The sequence below is a fragment of the Gorilla gorilla genome, chromosome 19, assembly GCF_029281585.2.
Source record: "Gorilla gorilla gorilla isolate KB3781 chromosome 19, NHGRI_mGorGor1-v2.1_pri, whole genome shotgun sequence".
NCBI lineage: Eukaryota > Metazoa > Chordata > Mammalia > Primates > Hominidae > Gorilla > Gorilla gorilla.
In genome coordinates, this window is record NC_073243.2 from 78,397,751 (window position 1) to 78,415,025 (window position 17,275).

The 17,275-nt window shown below is 41.8% G+C and overlaps 1 protein-coding gene across 4 annotated transcripts in view; it reads left to right on the forward strand.

Annotated features, from left to right (window-relative positions):
* Nucleotides 1-15,586, forward strand: part of NPR3 (natriuretic peptide receptor 3) — a 91,381-nt gene extending 75,795 nt beyond the window's left edge. For 2 of the 4 annotated variants that reach the window (XM_055367617.2, XM_004058994.5), the window contains exons 5-8: nt 4,605-4,699; nt 6,778-6,913; nt 8,664-8,748; nt 10,091-15,586. In XM_055367617.2, coding sequence (XP_055223592.1) covers nt 4,605-4,699; nt 6,778-6,913; nt 8,664-8,748; nt 10,091-10,202 — 428 coding nt within the window. In that variant the 3' untranslated portion in view covers nt 10,203-15,586. Of the gene's footprint in view, nt 1-4,604; nt 4,700-6,777; nt 6,914-8,660; nt 8,749-10,090 lie in introns of all 4 variants that reach the window. The other 2 variants (XM_055367616.2, XM_019013701.4) reach the window with 1 other exon arrangement.
* Nucleotides 15,587-17,275: the final 1,689 nt, after the last annotated feature.

Here is a 17,275-nt window from a genome sequence, read left to right on the forward strand (position 1 = left end):
CTTGTGGGATTTCTGGGTCCAAAAGTATGTTGGTGCTTTTTAAAGTGCATTAGAAATTGCCAAAAACTTCCAGAAAGTTCTGCTAATCTATATTCTTGCTAACAGTGTATATAAGAGTGCTAGTTTCCTCTCACCTCACCAACAGTCAAAGAAAATGAACATGAAACTCAATATGGAAGTGATCTCACTGCAGGAGCCTTGCAGATATCAACTCTATATTAATTTATTCATTCAACAAATGTTCATTGAGCACCTACTATGTGCCAGGTGCTGTTCAAGGTGCTGAGGATTCACCAGTGAACTAAAGACATTTTATGCAATCATTTGAGCTTACATGCCAGTGGGGGGATGAGACAACAAACAATGAATACAGTATATCTTTCAGAGCTATAAAATAAGGTAGGATAGGGAGCTAGAAAATGCCAGGCAAGGAGGAGTAGGGCTGCTAGTTTAGAGTGGTCAGGGAAGGTCTCTGAGAGTGAAGTTGAGTAAAGACCCGAGGGAAGTGAGGGAAGCTCTGTGGATGTTTAGGAGAGATCACTCCAGAGGGAATGGCAAACGTGGAGATCCTGAGTGCATCTGGGAGACTGTGGAGTGTCCCCAGAGAGAGCAAGATGGCTAATGTGGCTGACACCAAGTGTGACAGGCAGTGTGATAGGTGTCAAAACCCGAGAGGTAATGAGGCCAGATCATGCGGACCTGCAAGCCTTGCTGAGGTCTTTGGGCTCCACCTGGGTGAGACAGAAAGTCACCTGAGGCTTTTGACTGACATGATCTGCCTTGTGTGTTTAAAAGGGGTCCTTATGGCTGCTATGTGGAAAATAAACTATATATGCTTATGGGTATCACTTGACAACCGGTAACATAAGGTACAAATCGCTGAACCAGGGTTCAGTGCATCCTAGCCACTAACTAGTAACCTTGTCCTCTGAGCTTCTCTTTCTTCACCTGTATAATAAGGAGGTTGGTCTAGTTAATGACTGACAAGAGCTCTTTCGGTTTTACATTGTGCTTGCTCTTACTTCTTTCAGCCCTTTAATGCACTGGGGTATGCCTATATCTATTTGTAATCCAACTAGTGACATTTTTCAATGGCAGGAGCAAATACTGCCAAGTTTAGATTTGGGGCTCATATTTTTTCAGTTGGGACTCCTGTCCCTCAGTTTGTCCTCAGTTCTTAGAAAGGGCAGGACAGGACAGTAGGGAGAGGTTGAGCTCCAGCTAGAGTTGTCTGGGCAGTATCTATGGTGGCAATTGGTATATTTCATTTCTCTCTAGTGGATGCCGTGTCTTACTCAAAACCAGAGTGACATCTCCCTTAGCATTAGACAGATTGTAGTTCATGGGTGAGTAGACCTCTGGGATTATCTTGTTTTACCTCTGACTGCTTCAGTTGAGGAGCTAGAATCCAATAGGATAATTCAGGGGGCATATTAGGACAGAGCCAAATTTCCCAGAAGTTTTGCACAATACACTGAGAACCTGGCATCTGTGGACACAACCTTGGTCGGCCACATCCCATTCTTAGCTATTACTCACTACATGGTGTGGTCATTTGTTCTTGGTCTTCTGACAGAGGGACAGGAGCCAGAGTTGGGGGATGCTGGAGGGCGCCACTGAGGGAGGATGTGAAGGGGAGGGTAGGTGCCAATGATGGCTGGAATGTATTTTGGTTAGAGCCAGGGCATGGGTTCAATTTTCCCATAGGCCATCTTGATGTCTCTATTCTAGGGCCAGGTCTACACAGGCAATATGAAATGAGTCCTGAAACAATCAACTGTGTAGTTCAGTCTACAATTAGCATCTCATTTGTTTAAATGTAAAGATAATTGAAGCCAAGCTAAGTTTTTGGCTTGAATTGCTTGGAGAGCCCATTTTATTTGCTAAACAATGGTCCATTTGAGGGTAGGCCTAAAAAGATCTCTAAGGTATCTGTATGAAGAAAAACTCAAACCTTCCTAAAATTGAAAACAATTTTAACTTTAATGGTCACCATTAAGTGACCATTAAGTTGTCAAGGGAAAAATACTCTGACTGTGATTTGACAAATTTGGCTTTTATTGCCATGAAACCTGTGATCAACTCTCATTTCAATAAATGGCCTGGGAAGAAGCTGGATTTCCTCTGTGTGAGAGGTCAGAGTGACAAGGTAAATAGGACTGTGGCTTAAACTTTGAGCTCCACTACAGCCAAACAGAAATAGGGTGGAAAGTCTCATTACTTATGTACAGGAAAATTCTACTGTAAGCCTGACAATCTCCCTTATGTACGATACTCTCAGGTGAAGTATCACTTTGCTAATTGGCCACCCTGAGGATTCTTACCCCATTTCTTGGCAGAATTGCAATAGCTTAAAGGTATAATGAGGTCTTAAATTACTAGGGCCACCTCATCTTATAAAATACTCTGCAAAATACTTAGCAGGACACAACATCATAAACATCTCTCAATAGAATGACAAATGGTTTTGGATAGCCAATATACAAGTGTATTTTAAGCCTATTTATCACTTAAGAGTTTTATAGGCTGTCAAGGATACACAAGTTTATGGTAGGTGTACCCTTTGTAACCAGTCTATATTAAGAAGACAAAAAAATCAAAGTGAATGGTAGCTTCCATTCTGTTTCCGGTAAAGTAGACCAAAGTCTGGAAAAATCAATGGGCCTTCAAACCACAACCCAAAGGACAGTAAACCCAAATACATGCCCTCTCCAAGCCACACTAGAGGTTGGAACTTTCCCTTGGGATCCTTTTTCCCAGACATTCATTTTACTAGAAGAGTCAGTACTTCCAGAGAGAACCAAATCAGAGAACCAAATCAATAGAAATGCCAATTAAGAATTACACTGAACTCTCCCCAGTTGAAAAGGGAATAGCTTTAGTTAATTAAAATGGGGCTGATGTATGCATTCTCTTATTTAGTGAATGAGAATTATGACACAGACATACTTAATATCAGCCGATGACATATTTGCTTTTATTGATTAGTTGCTCTGAGCCACCATTATAGGCCAAAGCAAGTGGATACCCAAGGCCCTCCGTTCTCTGGCCACCCCGTTCCAGCCTTACATGTCACTGACTCCCTTTGTCCACATGGGCCATCTTCCCAGAAATCTCACAATTCCTCTTGGGCCTCTGTGCCTTGGCAGATACACCTAGGCCAGCGTTTCAGCCTCTCTCCCACTTCTTGATTACTGCTTGCCCAATCTTAGACTTCCTCCAACATCCCTATAAAATTCCCGCTCTTTTTTTTTTTTTTTTTTTTTTTTTTGAGACGGAGTCTGGCTCTGTCGCCCAGGCTGGAGTGCAGTGGCGCAATCTCAGCTCACTGCAAGCTCCGCCTCCCGGGTTCACGCCATTCTCCTGCCTCAGCCTCCCGAGTAGCTGGGACTACAGGCACCCGCCACTACGCCCGGCTAATTTTTTTTTGTATTTTTAGTAGAGACGGGGTTTCACCATGTTAGCCAGGATGGTCTCCATCTCCTGACCTCGTGATCCGCCCGCCTCGGCCTCCCAAAGTGCTGGGATTACAGGCGTGAGCCACCGCACCTGGCCTAAAATTCCCGCTCTTTCACTGAGTCCTCCCTGATTCTCCAACTTGATGTGCTGGCTCCTCCTCTGAGTGATGTGGGTACAGTTGGGTCTTCTCTACCAAGAGTAATTATAAAATAAATAGTAGTAATAATAGTGACAGTAATAACGACAGTAGATGAAAACAATTAACTTCCCTTAAATGTGTTGAAAGTGCTTTATTTGTTTTGTCTCATTTAATCTTCTCCACAGCCTCTTGGTAGGGAGGTACTGTTATGCCCATTTTACAGTTGTGGAGACTGAGGCTTAGAGGGCTAAGTTCCTTGTCCAAGGTCATGGAGCTATGTAAATGTAAAAACTGGGATTTTAATGTAAGTGGTTAGATTCTGGTGTGAACAAGCTAAATCCCCAGTCCAGGCTGCCCCTCTCTAGAGCAGAGAATGTGTTCAATTCATCTTTGCCTCAGCTGCAGCACTAATTCAGTACTAAGCGTCCAGAGAAAGTTTGGATAAACAATTAGCGAAGAACTCAACCAGGATAAAGAAGAATAGCTCTTCTTAGCTATTGGCTCCAGTGACCCACAAAGCAGGCCTGCTGCTCTCCTGTGTATTAAAGCAGCCTGGAGAAAAGCACATTCACTGAGTCCTGGGCTGGAATGATTTTTCTATTATAATGTTCATCCAATGATAACGCAAACCCATGACAAATCTATAAATGTACCCCACCTCCACTTCTAACTCTGCGATTAAAAAAAAATTAATACAAAACTCTGGGATAAGCATGCTGCTTTCAGGATTAGCCTTAATCTTTTTTCAAACATATCCCCTAAAGAAGATCATTTATTTCTTTTTCTTTTCATTTTTAAATGGAGAAATGTTAAGAATTTAGGAATGCAGACGCAGATGAAATTACAATGTCTTTCCAAAATGCCAACAAAAATGCTCAGAGTCTGATGAGATTCCCTGTGGCATGAGTTTGTTTAAAAAATCCTGCCAATTCATTTTCTTGTTTTTGTTGGCAGACAGAGGTGTTTTAAGTAACCAACGTTGAGTTCTTCGCTTCTGGTCCTGTAGGTATCGCCGGGCAGGTGTCCATAGATGCCAACGGAGACCGATATGGGGATTTCTCTGTGATTGCCATGACTGATGTGGAGGCGGGCACCCAGGAGGTGAGCACGCGAGACCTCTGCACCAGTTGCTCCTTCTGCTCGTGGGGACTCTGAGGAATGCATTTGTTCTGGTGGCCAAAGAGCTGTCTCCAATGCAGCTTCCAAATAAAAATGAGTTGAAAACCCTCAACTTTTGATTGAGGGTTCAAGGAAGACTTCAGGAAATGGTTCCTTGTTTATTCTAAGTGAGGATATCCTACCCTTCAAGTGGCCAAGAATCACACCTTAGTCTTGCGGATGAGGGTCATCGGGTAAAATCAGTAAAGTGAAACTATATTTCCTCCCTTAAGATTTGAGCTTTTCTGAGCGGGATTGGTAGGGTGGGTGGTTACAAACTCAATGTGTGTTAACATTTCCAAAGATGATGTAGTTTCAGGATAACATCGTGAAGAGAAAAGAGGGCCCTGGACACAAAGATGAGTCTTCTGTGCTTGGGAGTGTGAACTCTCTGCCTCAGTTTCCTCAGCTGTAACATGGAAATCATCATGTCTTCCTGGCTGATGTCACATGACTATTGTTAAGGGGAACAGATCAAATGAAACCTAGAAAAGTACTATCTACATTTTAAATTATAAATATACATATACAATTATACAAATATGCAGTGCTTCAGCAAAGAATGCCACTTCCTCTGTTTCCTTGATCGGCGGCTCCCAGGGTCATCGCTCCGGTGCCCTTCATGGGACCTGGCATATGGGACTTGCTGTTTTCCTCTTTATTTGTATCAGGTTGGTGCAAAAGCAATGCGGCTTTTGCCATTATTTTTAATTATTTATTTTTAATGACCAAAACCTCAATTACTTTTGCACCAACCTAATAGATGCCTGGCTCTTGTGGGAAGTTCTGAAGCAGCAGGAGTCACCCTCGCTATGTTTAATGAATGATTGTTTTGCCCACTGAGTGGTCTGGGTCTCATCTGTATTTCTGGTTCCCCCTGGGAAAGGTGGGTAGCGACAGTTCATCAGAGTCCATTGTGAGGTTGCAGGGGTGGAGGTGTATAAAGCCCTTGGCAAGTGCTCAGTACACGCCAGTGATTGTTATATTTTGGTGGCAATCTAGACTTCCTCTAGACCTGACACGGCCTGTGAGAACCTGCTGTACCTCTGTCAGGAGAAGGGGAGGAGATGTCGCCAGCCACTCGGGAGCCATGCGCTTGTTTTCAGACAAAAGAGAAATGACTTCCAAGAACCTGGGTGGGAAGGCACTTCTAGATTGGGGCTTGGGGAGCTGATCAAACAATCATTTTAACCAGAAACTGAGGGATGACCATGGAATTAAACCATAACAGAATAATGATTTTCCAGGGGCCAGAGGAGCCAATTAAGAGAAAGAGAATTCAGCCTGGAAATGGGGGCGCACATAGGGTGGGTTCATCAGAGAGGAGAGTGCAACTCTTGAAGAAATAGTCTGGCAACCGGAAGTGGTGAAATAGGAGGTTCCTGAAAGACGCTCTTTAATTACATGTTGAACAATTGAGGGCTGTGAGGCTGGGTACCTGTCATATGCTTAAATCGGGTATACGGTGGGCCCTGGCTGTCCTTCACATGTCCCTGAAAGTAACTTGGGCCTTACATTTGGCTGATGGGGTGGGCTGCTCTGGGACAGATGGGTGGGACAGTGCCTTATCCGATGAACAAAGCAAAAGCCGGAATTCCGAGATTATTCCTTTCCACGAGGTGGTAGTGACTGAAGAATCCTAGGGGCAGCACTGACAGGGCTGGGCCTTCAGTGAGTGCAGGGCCCAGGGGGCACCACTCTCACTGCTTCCCACATCCTGCTCTGGCACGACCGCTCTTAATGCCCTCTTGAGAGCACCATTAGCGACTTCAAATCTTGACTTACGAAGTCCCCAGAACACACCATGACCATCAGTGTGGACAACCGAGGAACATGCCCAATGTACCACGCTTTTCTGAAGCACTTGCTATCCTTGCCCTGGAGATGGTGATTTGATGAAATGCCCAGAGGCAGCCGGTTTAGATCAGGCTGTACATTTTGGGGAATAGCTGTGGAAGGCTGCGAGCTTGGTGCCTCCTTTGACTTTTCGGTTTGTCTATTTGTTTTTTGCCTCTATATAGGTTATTGGTGATTATTTTGGAAAAGAAGGTCGTTTTGAAATGCGGCCGAATGTCAAATATCCTTGGGGCCCTTTAAAACTGAGAATAGATGAAAACCGAATTGTAGAGCATACAAACAGCTCTCCCTGCAAATCATGTAAGTCTAGAGACTTAATTTGCTATGTATGTCATCACCTCTAACCTCAGTGTAATGTAAGTTTAAAACCCAAGTGTTTCTAGGGGCTTACATTTTGGAAGTTTACATTTCTTTCTCTGATGTGGTAAGTCTCTGGGCTTTCAGGTCTTCCTTCCCTTCCAGTCTTCTCTTCCACAATGGTAGAATGTTTCTTCCTATTTTTACATCTCTTACTATAATCTCTTGGCTAGGTCATGTTTCCACTTTTAGAGAAAATCAAAATATCAATCAGTAAATATCACTCGCTTATTCATCTGTCACAGCAAGTCTCGTTCTGATTTTTCAAGTTTGTGGTTACTTTCCAGCTCCTCCGAACCAAAGAGATAAGATCCCTTAAACATCTGAACATTTACACATTGGCAAATAAGTGTAAGATGTATTACTTATGAGCAGCTTTGTATATAAGTAGAGAAGCAATTGGATGTTCTCATAAGTAGCTTACAAATAGGAAAGCTGTTAGAAATAATTGTTTTAGAGAATACGGTAGTGAGGGAGAACAAAGTGAATATAGGTCTTTCAGGAGGCCAGTTGATCATTTCAGGCTAATATATGTGTGCTTTTGAAAGTATCTTTTAAACTGTTAGGTATTTATGTCTATGCAATAATTATGGGAAGGAATTAAGGAGGAAGAATTTTAAGAACACACTGGGGAGATTGGGCCTGTATTTGAAATCCCACTGTTGTTACTTGCTGGTTTTGTGACCCTAGGAGTCTTCCTTCAGCTTTTTAAGCCTCAGTTTTCCAATGTGTAAAGAGAAAGAATTGTGCCCACCTAAGCGTTTTCAGGGCTGTTTTGAGGATTACACAAGATAACACATTGAAGGGCCTCGTACTAAACTCTAGATACAAGTTAGCTATTTATCACTTTTATGTAACTGGGACACTACTGAACTTGATTGTTTCAAATTGTTATCCACATTTTCCAAAGCTATGTAGGACATTTTGACATGAAACTCTGGCTTTGGTGAGAGAACATCTAAAAACAGAACATTGACCCAATGAATTTTTCATCAAATCTTCTAGCACTTTGAAGTGTCACCATCCATCTGTGAAAATAAGAAGCCCTGGGTCAGTGCCCCGGTCCATCTGGTTGTCTTCTTTGACTTTATTTATTTATTTTGAGATAGAATCTTGCTGTCTCACCCAGGCTCATGTGCAGTTGTGTGATCTTGGCTTGTTGCAACCTCCACCTTCTGGGTTCAAGTGATTCTCCTGCCTCAGCCTCCTGAGTAGCTGGGATTACAGGTGCCTGCCACCACACCCAGCTGATTTTTGTATTTTTAGTAGAGATAGGGTTTCACCATGTTGACCAGGCTGGTCTCAAACTCCTGACCTCAGGTGATCCACCCACCTTGGCCTCCCAATTCTTTGACTTTAAACTCAAAAGAGAGTGGCTATATCTGAAATCTTCAGTTCCAGTTTTCCTCTGATTCTTGAATTTTCTTCTGTTCTCATTGTGTCCACTGTCTTAATAGTGTTTTTGTTTATCTAGCACTTTCTCAAGTGGTTCTTAAGCTTTGCACTGGGCAAAAACAAACAAACAAAAACATAAAAAAAAAATAAGTGTAGGGTCCCTTAGAAAATATTTCTGAAAAAGGAAAAGTTGCCTCCAATGGGAAATCGAGGAACTTCTTGCAATGAATGAAACTCGAGGCATTTCTAACTGTATCTCAAAATGAACCCTGATTATCCATGCTTCTTTTTCAAGCAGGTGGCCTAGAAGAATCGGCAGTGACAGGAATTGTCGTGGGGGCTTTACTAGGAGCTGGCTTGCTAATGGCCTTCTACTTTTTCAGGTGAGGACCGTTTGTAAAGGTACAATTCACTCTCTTCTACTGTCTTTGTCATTTGTTTTTGCATGATTCTCTTTGTGATTTGTCCACATCCCTCTTTCACCCAGGAAGCACGGTGGTTAAAAAATCTCAGCCATTCTTTTGGCAGGACCCCAGGTTTGGTGCGGTCAGTGGTTTAGCATACTGGGTGCCAGGGTCATGGGTTTTGACTACATCTCACAGTGGGACAGAGAGCTGCTGCTGCCCTTCGATCACAGATTTTTTTTTTTTTTTTTTTTGAGATGGAGTCTCACTCCCCCTGTTACCCAGGCTGGAGTGCAGTGGCACGATCTCTGTTCACTGCAACCTCCACCTCCTGGGTTCAAGCAATTCTGCCTCAGCCTCATGAGGAGCTAGGACTACAGGTGCAGACCACCATGGCTGGCTAATTTTTTGTATTTTTATTAGAGACGGGGTTTCACCATGTTGGCCAGGTTGGTCTTGAACTCCTGACCTCCAGTGATCCATCTACCTCGACCTCCCAAAGTGCTGGGATTACAGGTGTGAGCCACTGTGTCTAGCCCTTTGATCACAGATATTCTGACAAGAATTCCTACCACCCACCAAGTGAAGCAGTGGGGAGGGAATCTGGATAAAGGGGGAAATCAACTTCCCCCTTCTCAGGCTTTCTCCAATTCAGAAATAGATGCCTGGGCTCACCTTAAAGAGGAGGAGGGAGCTTTGCATAGCCCATGCTCTCAGGCTGATCTGTGCTCAGTATCTGGAGAGCCCACATGCTCATTTGCCACTGTGGTTAAGCTCCAAGGCTTGCAAAATTGTAATAATGTACGTGTGTGCACTGGTACTGATTGTTCTGCCCCGTGAGGGTGGCCCATTCCTTTGTAATCTTTGGTAGTTGAGTTTGTGGTTTATTCGTAAGTCATTAGAGCAAGGTTTCTTTATTTCTGCATGGGATTGTAACTAGGCATATGTGACCCTTTGTGGGAACAATTGTATTCCTGTTCCTTTGGCCACAGTACATGTAATTTGATCTTTATCTCGGGCATATCCTGGGAATCAGGGAGAACTTCTGTAGCCTAATAGACAAGACCTAACCCCCAAGGCACCCAGGGAAGAAGGGGAAGGCTTGTTCTGTGGTATTTGGGAAAGCATGCCAATATTCTCTCTTGAATAAGGGCACCATGCCTGGGGGCACACTACTTTAATCTCTGACCAGGGTTTCATATTCTGTCACTTCTCATTTATCAACTGAAACCCAGATGTCCCTTGAGGGCACTCTTTGTAAGAGAAACCATGGTATTTTGTAGCCAAGTTTTATTACCACATTCACTTTCCCTTTACCCAGGAAGAAATACAGAATAACCATTGAGAGGCGAAACCAGCAAGAAGAAAGTAACCTTGGAAAACATCGGGAATTACGGGAAGATTCCATCAGATCCCATTTTTCAGTAGCTTAAAGGAAGCCCCCCACTTCTTTTTTTCTGCCTGAGATTCTTTAAGGAGATAGACGGGTTGAAAGACATCAATGAAACAGAAGGGGCGTTCTTGAAGAATTCATTATTTTAAGCAGTTAGTAATTTCATTTTAAAATTTCTGTAGAAGCTCAGGAATTATTATTAATCACCATCTGCCTCCAGGCCTTTCATCTCATGACAAACAAATATAATAATGATATCGTGTCACTCTGTTAAATGTTCATACTGTTTCAAGGCCATATGATTAGATTTATGTTTTTAAAATCTGTTGTCTCCATATCTTGATGGCTTTTGGGAGCATTTCACACAAGGATATAAAATGCGGTTTTCTTAAATGAAATGTTTTGTAGCTAGAATAAAATCATTTTTACAAGTACAGCATTCTTGGAAAGAATTTAACACCCAAAAAGGGGAAAATGTAACGAAAAATCTCAAGGTTGGAAATACAGCCTTACTCCCTCTAGAGCTGGAGGACAGGTTTGTGGTTGAGGACTTCTCTGTCCAATGTCTACATTCAGGTTCTGACTTCATATCTTGAAAAAGGATTTCCTCCCTGTCTTTTTCAGTGTCTCATAAACGCTACTCTGGATTGTTGTAAATAGTGAGATGGGAGGATTTACAGAAGAAAAGCAAGTCAAAAATATTTCCTTTTTGATGTAAAAAAAAAGCCCTATTTCGCACTAACATTTTATTTTACAAGTATTTTAATCTTATATTTTGGTATTAGAAAAATTTGTCTATTTTTTCATTTTGAAGATTAAATGTTGCTTACATTTTAAAAGCATGGGTGAAGTGTACAACAAACCAATAATGATAAAAAAAAACTTCTCTTTTTCTCCCTGTTTCCCTTTTTCCCTTGGCCACAGCCAAATGCTAATTGCTGCTTTAATTACAGAGATGTGTAAATGTATTCAGATTACAAACTCTACAGGAATACATCAAAATTTTGACTCTTTTGCGTTTTTACTGTTTAACTGTTTTAAATGCAAGTTATTTTAGGGTGACACTCCTTCCAGTTCTGGCCAGATCATGAGTTTCAAGATCAAGAGTAAAAAGTTATTAGAATTAAACAGTTTTATAAAGGGAGGCAGCCCTTTTCCCTCAAGAACAACTTTGTTGAGAGTTACTACTTGACAGCAAGCACAGAAATGACAAATTTAAAACTTTTACACATGGCATTTACCAAAATTCCCAGTGATTATTTTGTTTAAAAGAGGGAACCTAAATATCTACTCTATTCCCTTTCAGTTAACTCCACAGAACTTTGTAGGCATCCATGAATACCTGTAATAGTGGGTTAGGTGTGGAGATAAGGAATTTGGAGAAAGTTGAGTAAGTTTTTACTGGGTATCTGCTTTGCGCCCAGTAGTTTGCAACATGAGTTTAAACTCAGGTTACTACTTTCACTTATACTTTATGGAGAAGATAGTGAGGGAGGAATGGGAAGCTGTCATGAGAGTGCACCATCTTGGAATTACATAACTGGGGTCTTTCCTCAATAACATTTTGAGCATCTGAAAAATAGTTTAAAAAATTTCTTAATATCTATTAAAAGGCATGTCTAGGGAGGAAACAGGAGAGTTTGAGCAATCCCTTGGTGGTGATGAAGGTGGTAGTTCACACAAGTAACAGTGGAGGCAAAGGTAAGCGCAAGCTGCCTGTCCCAGATGCTGGCCCATGTGTGAGTACTTCCCTGGAGAAGTCGGCTTCTGTTGCTCCCACCTGAGTCACAGTTAACAGATTATTTCTGTGTGAGGCACATTTCTCTTCTGTTGTTTAAGAAATGGGAGCTGGGAGGCAGCTGAGAGGGCGTGATAAAAGAATTAAGTGTGATCAACTGAAACAACTATGTTGTAGTTCTCCATGCTGGATGCAAAGGAAAAAGTGTCGAATTCCAGAGAGGATGGAAGAAGAAGGCAAGAAGGGCAAACTCCAGAAGTTCTAGTGCAGGAAGAGAGTTTGAGAAGTAAAATCCAGGAAAGCAAAGCATTGTACCGCTTGGGACTCCCCAAAGTGAAACAGCAAGGAAGGATTGTGTCCATCTTAGTTACTTGAATTGGAGAGCTTGTTTCTCTCTCATTTTTATTTTTCAATGATGTTTTCTTTATATTTTAGAGATATTCATTTTCTCTTATCTTGTGCTTGTAAAAAGCATTTACATTTCAAGTCTATGTGCTTATTACAGGGGAAAAATAATCTACCTGGTTGCAGTCTTTGAGTATAAACGTTTCTAACCTTTTTAAAACTTCTATAGCAGCCCATTAACACTAACATTTTTAGAGCAAATATATTCTATTTTAACTTCAGGTAGAGGAATAGTCCTAAACTTAATATGATAGCTCTAGATAAGATCTTAAAGATAAGTGAGCATTTAGTATTCTAAAAGTGGCAGAACAAATCATGAGGTTTCTGGACGCTATACCAATTTAAAATCAATTCTCATGTTAATATTGATTGCTTATTTACATGTCAGTCATCTACTTTTTTTCTTTGAAATCTGCATATGGGTTACAAAAACTCTGTTAGGTTTTGAAAATTCCATTAAGTTGGAAACCTTCGTTAAAAATGTAGGTGCCTGGCCCAAGGTTACCCTGGATTCAGATCTCTCATGATTATATTTGGGGATTTACGTTCCTAACTGCTAAGCAACATCTTTGACAACTAGTAATTCATACTCTACTAGTAGTCACATGTCATATAGTAAAATAAATAGGGCTTTAGTTCTTAAGTCATTCTATAGGTTTTTACCCTGAAATCCAGGGTGTTCAGATTTCAAAAAGGATATTTTATCAGTATTTTCTCATCCAGTCAAACTTCAGCTGACATTGATACAGGTCAAAATGCGTAGATGCTTTTTGGTGTTGGAAATAAGTGTCTGTCTTATGGTCATCATTGTCTTCTTAGATTTTTGGGTAGGGGGGCCAGGTAGGGGGAGACTCAGAAATAAAAGCGTTCCCCAGATAACTTCAATCTGGGAAGAATTTTTTGTATAGAGTCCGTCTCTCCCTCAAGACTGACAACAGGTTTCATGAGAAGGTCCCTGAAAACATCACGTTTCTCTGAAGAACCATCAACTTGTCTTTTCTTGAACCACAGGAATGGTTCTACAGACCCTACTATAATTCTTCACATTTCAGAACCCATGTTTAATGGAGGGAAGAGAGAAATGCATGAGAAAAGAACACCTCCTTTTCTCCTTTCTCTTAAATTCAAAGACGTTTGCTTTGGAATGCCCTCACTTCTCGCTATTCACAGGCTTCTAAAATCATTAATTTACTCAAGGCACATGTGCCTTCTTTGCCCCAAATGCATCACTTTCCTTTTAGTTATGGCTGATTTTGGGTGTGTGTGTGTAAGACATGCAGTCAACAACGAGATGAAGGCCATTGCATAGATCTCATGCAGATAGTGATGGATTCAGAAAGTAGGTTCCAGTGGCGTCACTACCTTCTTGTAAGCCAGTATACACTGGCTATTTGTGGAAATCTCTTTGGGAGATCAAATAGAGTATTATGCCACTGTGAGTGTTTATAAACTGGAAGGAACAAGCACCTGTGTTTCTTGGGACACAAAGCACTCAGATCCTGAGTGGATGCAGACATGAGAGTAAATGTCAGCCCAAATTAGGCCCCTCGACCTACAGACATTTCATGGGTTTTATTTAATCACACCCCATGGTTTGGGGCTACATGAGGAAGCTGGTAATGAGCTGAATTTCTTATTCAGTGGAAAAAACTGAAACTGTCTAAAAACACGGGATATATTTTAGAGGCAATTGTGGAAGCGGAGAGAATGAGATGATGGTGTTCAGAGGGACCAGCTTCTTTTTCAGTTGTCTTTAGAACTAAAGAGTAATCAATAATTTAGTGCCCCTTCAACAATCATACTCAGCAAGAAGCATGGAACGTGCTGAGCAAGAAGAATCAGAAGCTTGATCCTCTAACAGAAATAGAAGAGGGTAGCTTTGCCCGTTGCCACTGTCTTTACTGCCCCTTCTGCCCCTCCACCCACATCCACATTCAGCATCGCTCCAAGGATGTGTCAGCACCTTGCCCATGCAGGTAGAAATTTGTAAGTAGGCCTCCATACTTCCTCGGGGGAAGAAAGAGAAACTAGTGCTGGTTTTAAGAATGTAGCTGGCTTTTCATCAGAACCCTTATGCTAACCTGACCACACTTGCTCTCAGGGAAGTTCAAGCCTGTGATGTGCATAAACTCCAACAAGCCTGGCTTTGGTGTTCAGCATGCACATTCCATAAATATCTCTTGCAGGCATACCCCACAGCTAGACTGCAGGATTAAAATAACTTCCCAAAGGTGCTGGATTGGAGTTTGTTCAAATTTCTCATTAACCACTAATGTTAATTCATACCAAATGCAAAGTATTCTAAACCAGCTGACGCTGTTAGTGTTCAAGTTTTAAGTGACTTCAAACACAATGGAAATGTTTCAATGGGAGCCAGATCTCATGAGTAAAAATCCATTTTATGATAGCTCTGTGATATATCAGTGGGAGATGATTCGTAGGGGAGAGATTTGAACAAGCAGAATTAAGTGTTAGCAAAAATGCTGCATTGCTTCGATTCATGTTTAAAGACCTAAATTTCTACGCACAAGGAATAAAGGGCCTACTTACCAAGTGTAAATCACAACATAGGCTACCAAAATATTTCTTATTTGCTAGGAGAACAAAGCTGTCACGGTGCATGATAGTTGGACAGAGATGGCTAAAAAAGAGGCAAATTCAGATTTGGAAACAGGGTGGCCTCTTCATTATTTATTGCCAAGATCTGAAAATCTTCAACATCTTATAAGACAACAATGAAGTAGCCCCTGAACAGCATGGAGTTGCTGTGAGTTTGTTCATTGCAGACCTTTGTGTTGGGTCCTAGGAATCTGAGATTTGTTCCCTGTGCATGGTGGATAATTGAAACCAAGAGGACATGGTATAGACCTTGTGACAGATCAATTCTGTGACCCCTGTCTTCTGGGTCACATTATTCATTGTTGATTTAAATACAGGACTACCAAACAGTACAAATCTATCATGAGTCTGGTAGAAAAGTAAAAGTAAAAGCTGCACACGTTACATACTGTTTATTGTTCTAATGTACAACTATTTGCATATAATGTGATTTAATTTATTGCTGTTTTGTGTAGAAAAGGAGAACTAATGACTGTGGATATAACCCCTGTTTTGTGTAATATATTTTATTTCTTGTGCAAACTGGTCATTTAAAATATCTACTTCATTTGATGTTTGGATATAAATGTGTATGTGTCCTTGTAAATGTTTCTATCAAGCAAGAATGCCACGTACTCAGAGTATAACAGTGTGTTCTCATTAAAAAATACATCCCACGGAAACCTTTTCCTGTTTATAATTCAACCAGCATGCACTGCACATATCCATATTCTTTGAGGGCTTTTGTTCTCCTGGGACTTGTTTAGGTCAAAGAGCAATAGGTGGGTCCGATGAATTGTAATATTTGAATGATACCCATGAAAAAAACCCAAGAATTTCTGCCTAGCAAAGGCACGTTGACACAATTTTAAAATGAGGGGCAAACCTTGAATCAGCTGGTAAGAGAAGGAATCTTCATGAAGAATAACCGTCATCTTGAGTCACTACAGCTCGAGAGCACTTCATGGTTGACTTCATCGACTCATGTTATTAAGTCCTTTGCCACTTTAAAGAGGTCCTAAGTCAATTTTGTCACTTTAAAGACCTCCCCATGTTCCAGCATACTAAGCAGATTAACCAGCCTCCAGCATCTCCAGTTGCCTCTGGGTTGTAGAAAGCTGCTTCACCATCTGGGAAGTTACTAATGATTTATTTTAAGCCCAAGAAACATATAGCAATTCGCATGGTTGGAGCAATGTTCCCCTGATCCTGCTGCTGCTGCCACCACCAATGAGGTCCCCAGGTGACACCACAAATACCACTCAAACTCCCCATGTTTGAGGAGATTCTGCTGACTCGGGGTGGGGTGGGGTAGGGCATGGGGGCATGGCAGGAATGAAGTGTAGAGACAGGAAAGCTCTGGAAAACAAGCTTTCCCACTGTGACTCTTCCATCTCCGTTTTGGGAAACATGGCCTCCTTGAATCTTTCCACCATATTCCTACCTCCCCAGTCCCCTCTGAATTTCATTTCATGCATACCCAACATCCCATGATGGGCTAAAGATGCCTCATGACTGGCTCTTGGGGCTGTGCCCACTGAAGAAGCCCTAGGGAGCTCCAAACACCATTGATTTAGAGCTCTGCCCTAATCCTAAATCAGGGGCATCTGGCATTGACTTAAATAGCAACTACTATAGTGGGAGATACCAATGGCCATGTGTCTTTAAAAAAAAATACTTTTTTTTTTTAGATGGAGTCTAGCTCTGTCGCCCAGACTGGAGTGCAACGGCGCGATCTCGGCTCACTGCAACTCTGCCTCCTGGGTTCAAGCGATTCTCCTGCCTCAGTCCCCTGAGTAGCTGGGATTACAGGTGTGTGCCACCACGCCTGGTCAATTTTTGTATTTTTAGTAGAGATGGGGTTTCGCTATGTTGGTCAGGCTGATCTTAAACTCCTGACCTCAGGTGATCCACCCATCTTGGCCTCCCAAAGTGCTGAGATTATAGGCATGAGCCACCATGCCTGGCCAAAAAATAGCACTTTTATAAACCATCCATTAGCATCAAACTAGAGTCAAGAAAAAAATTCCCTTTGCAGGCCTGTGCAACCCTGAGGATCATTAGCTGCTGAAGTTCTTGAGGAGTGGAGAGGAGGAGGAAGATGAGCAGGGCATGATGTGCTATGTGGTTTGTATTAATCCATCATGCCATTTTCTCACATGCTGCCACTTCTGTCATTTCCATTTCATAGATGGCGACTCTCTGGAGCCAGACTCCTGGGGTTTCATAGCCTGGCTCCGATCCTTGTGTGAAAATGAGGATAATACCAATTCCAACCTCATGGGGCTACTGTGAGAACTTTACGCTTAGGATTCTGCCTGGCAGGTAGTGAAAGATTCAGTGGAATTACTATTATACTCTCCTGTCTCCTT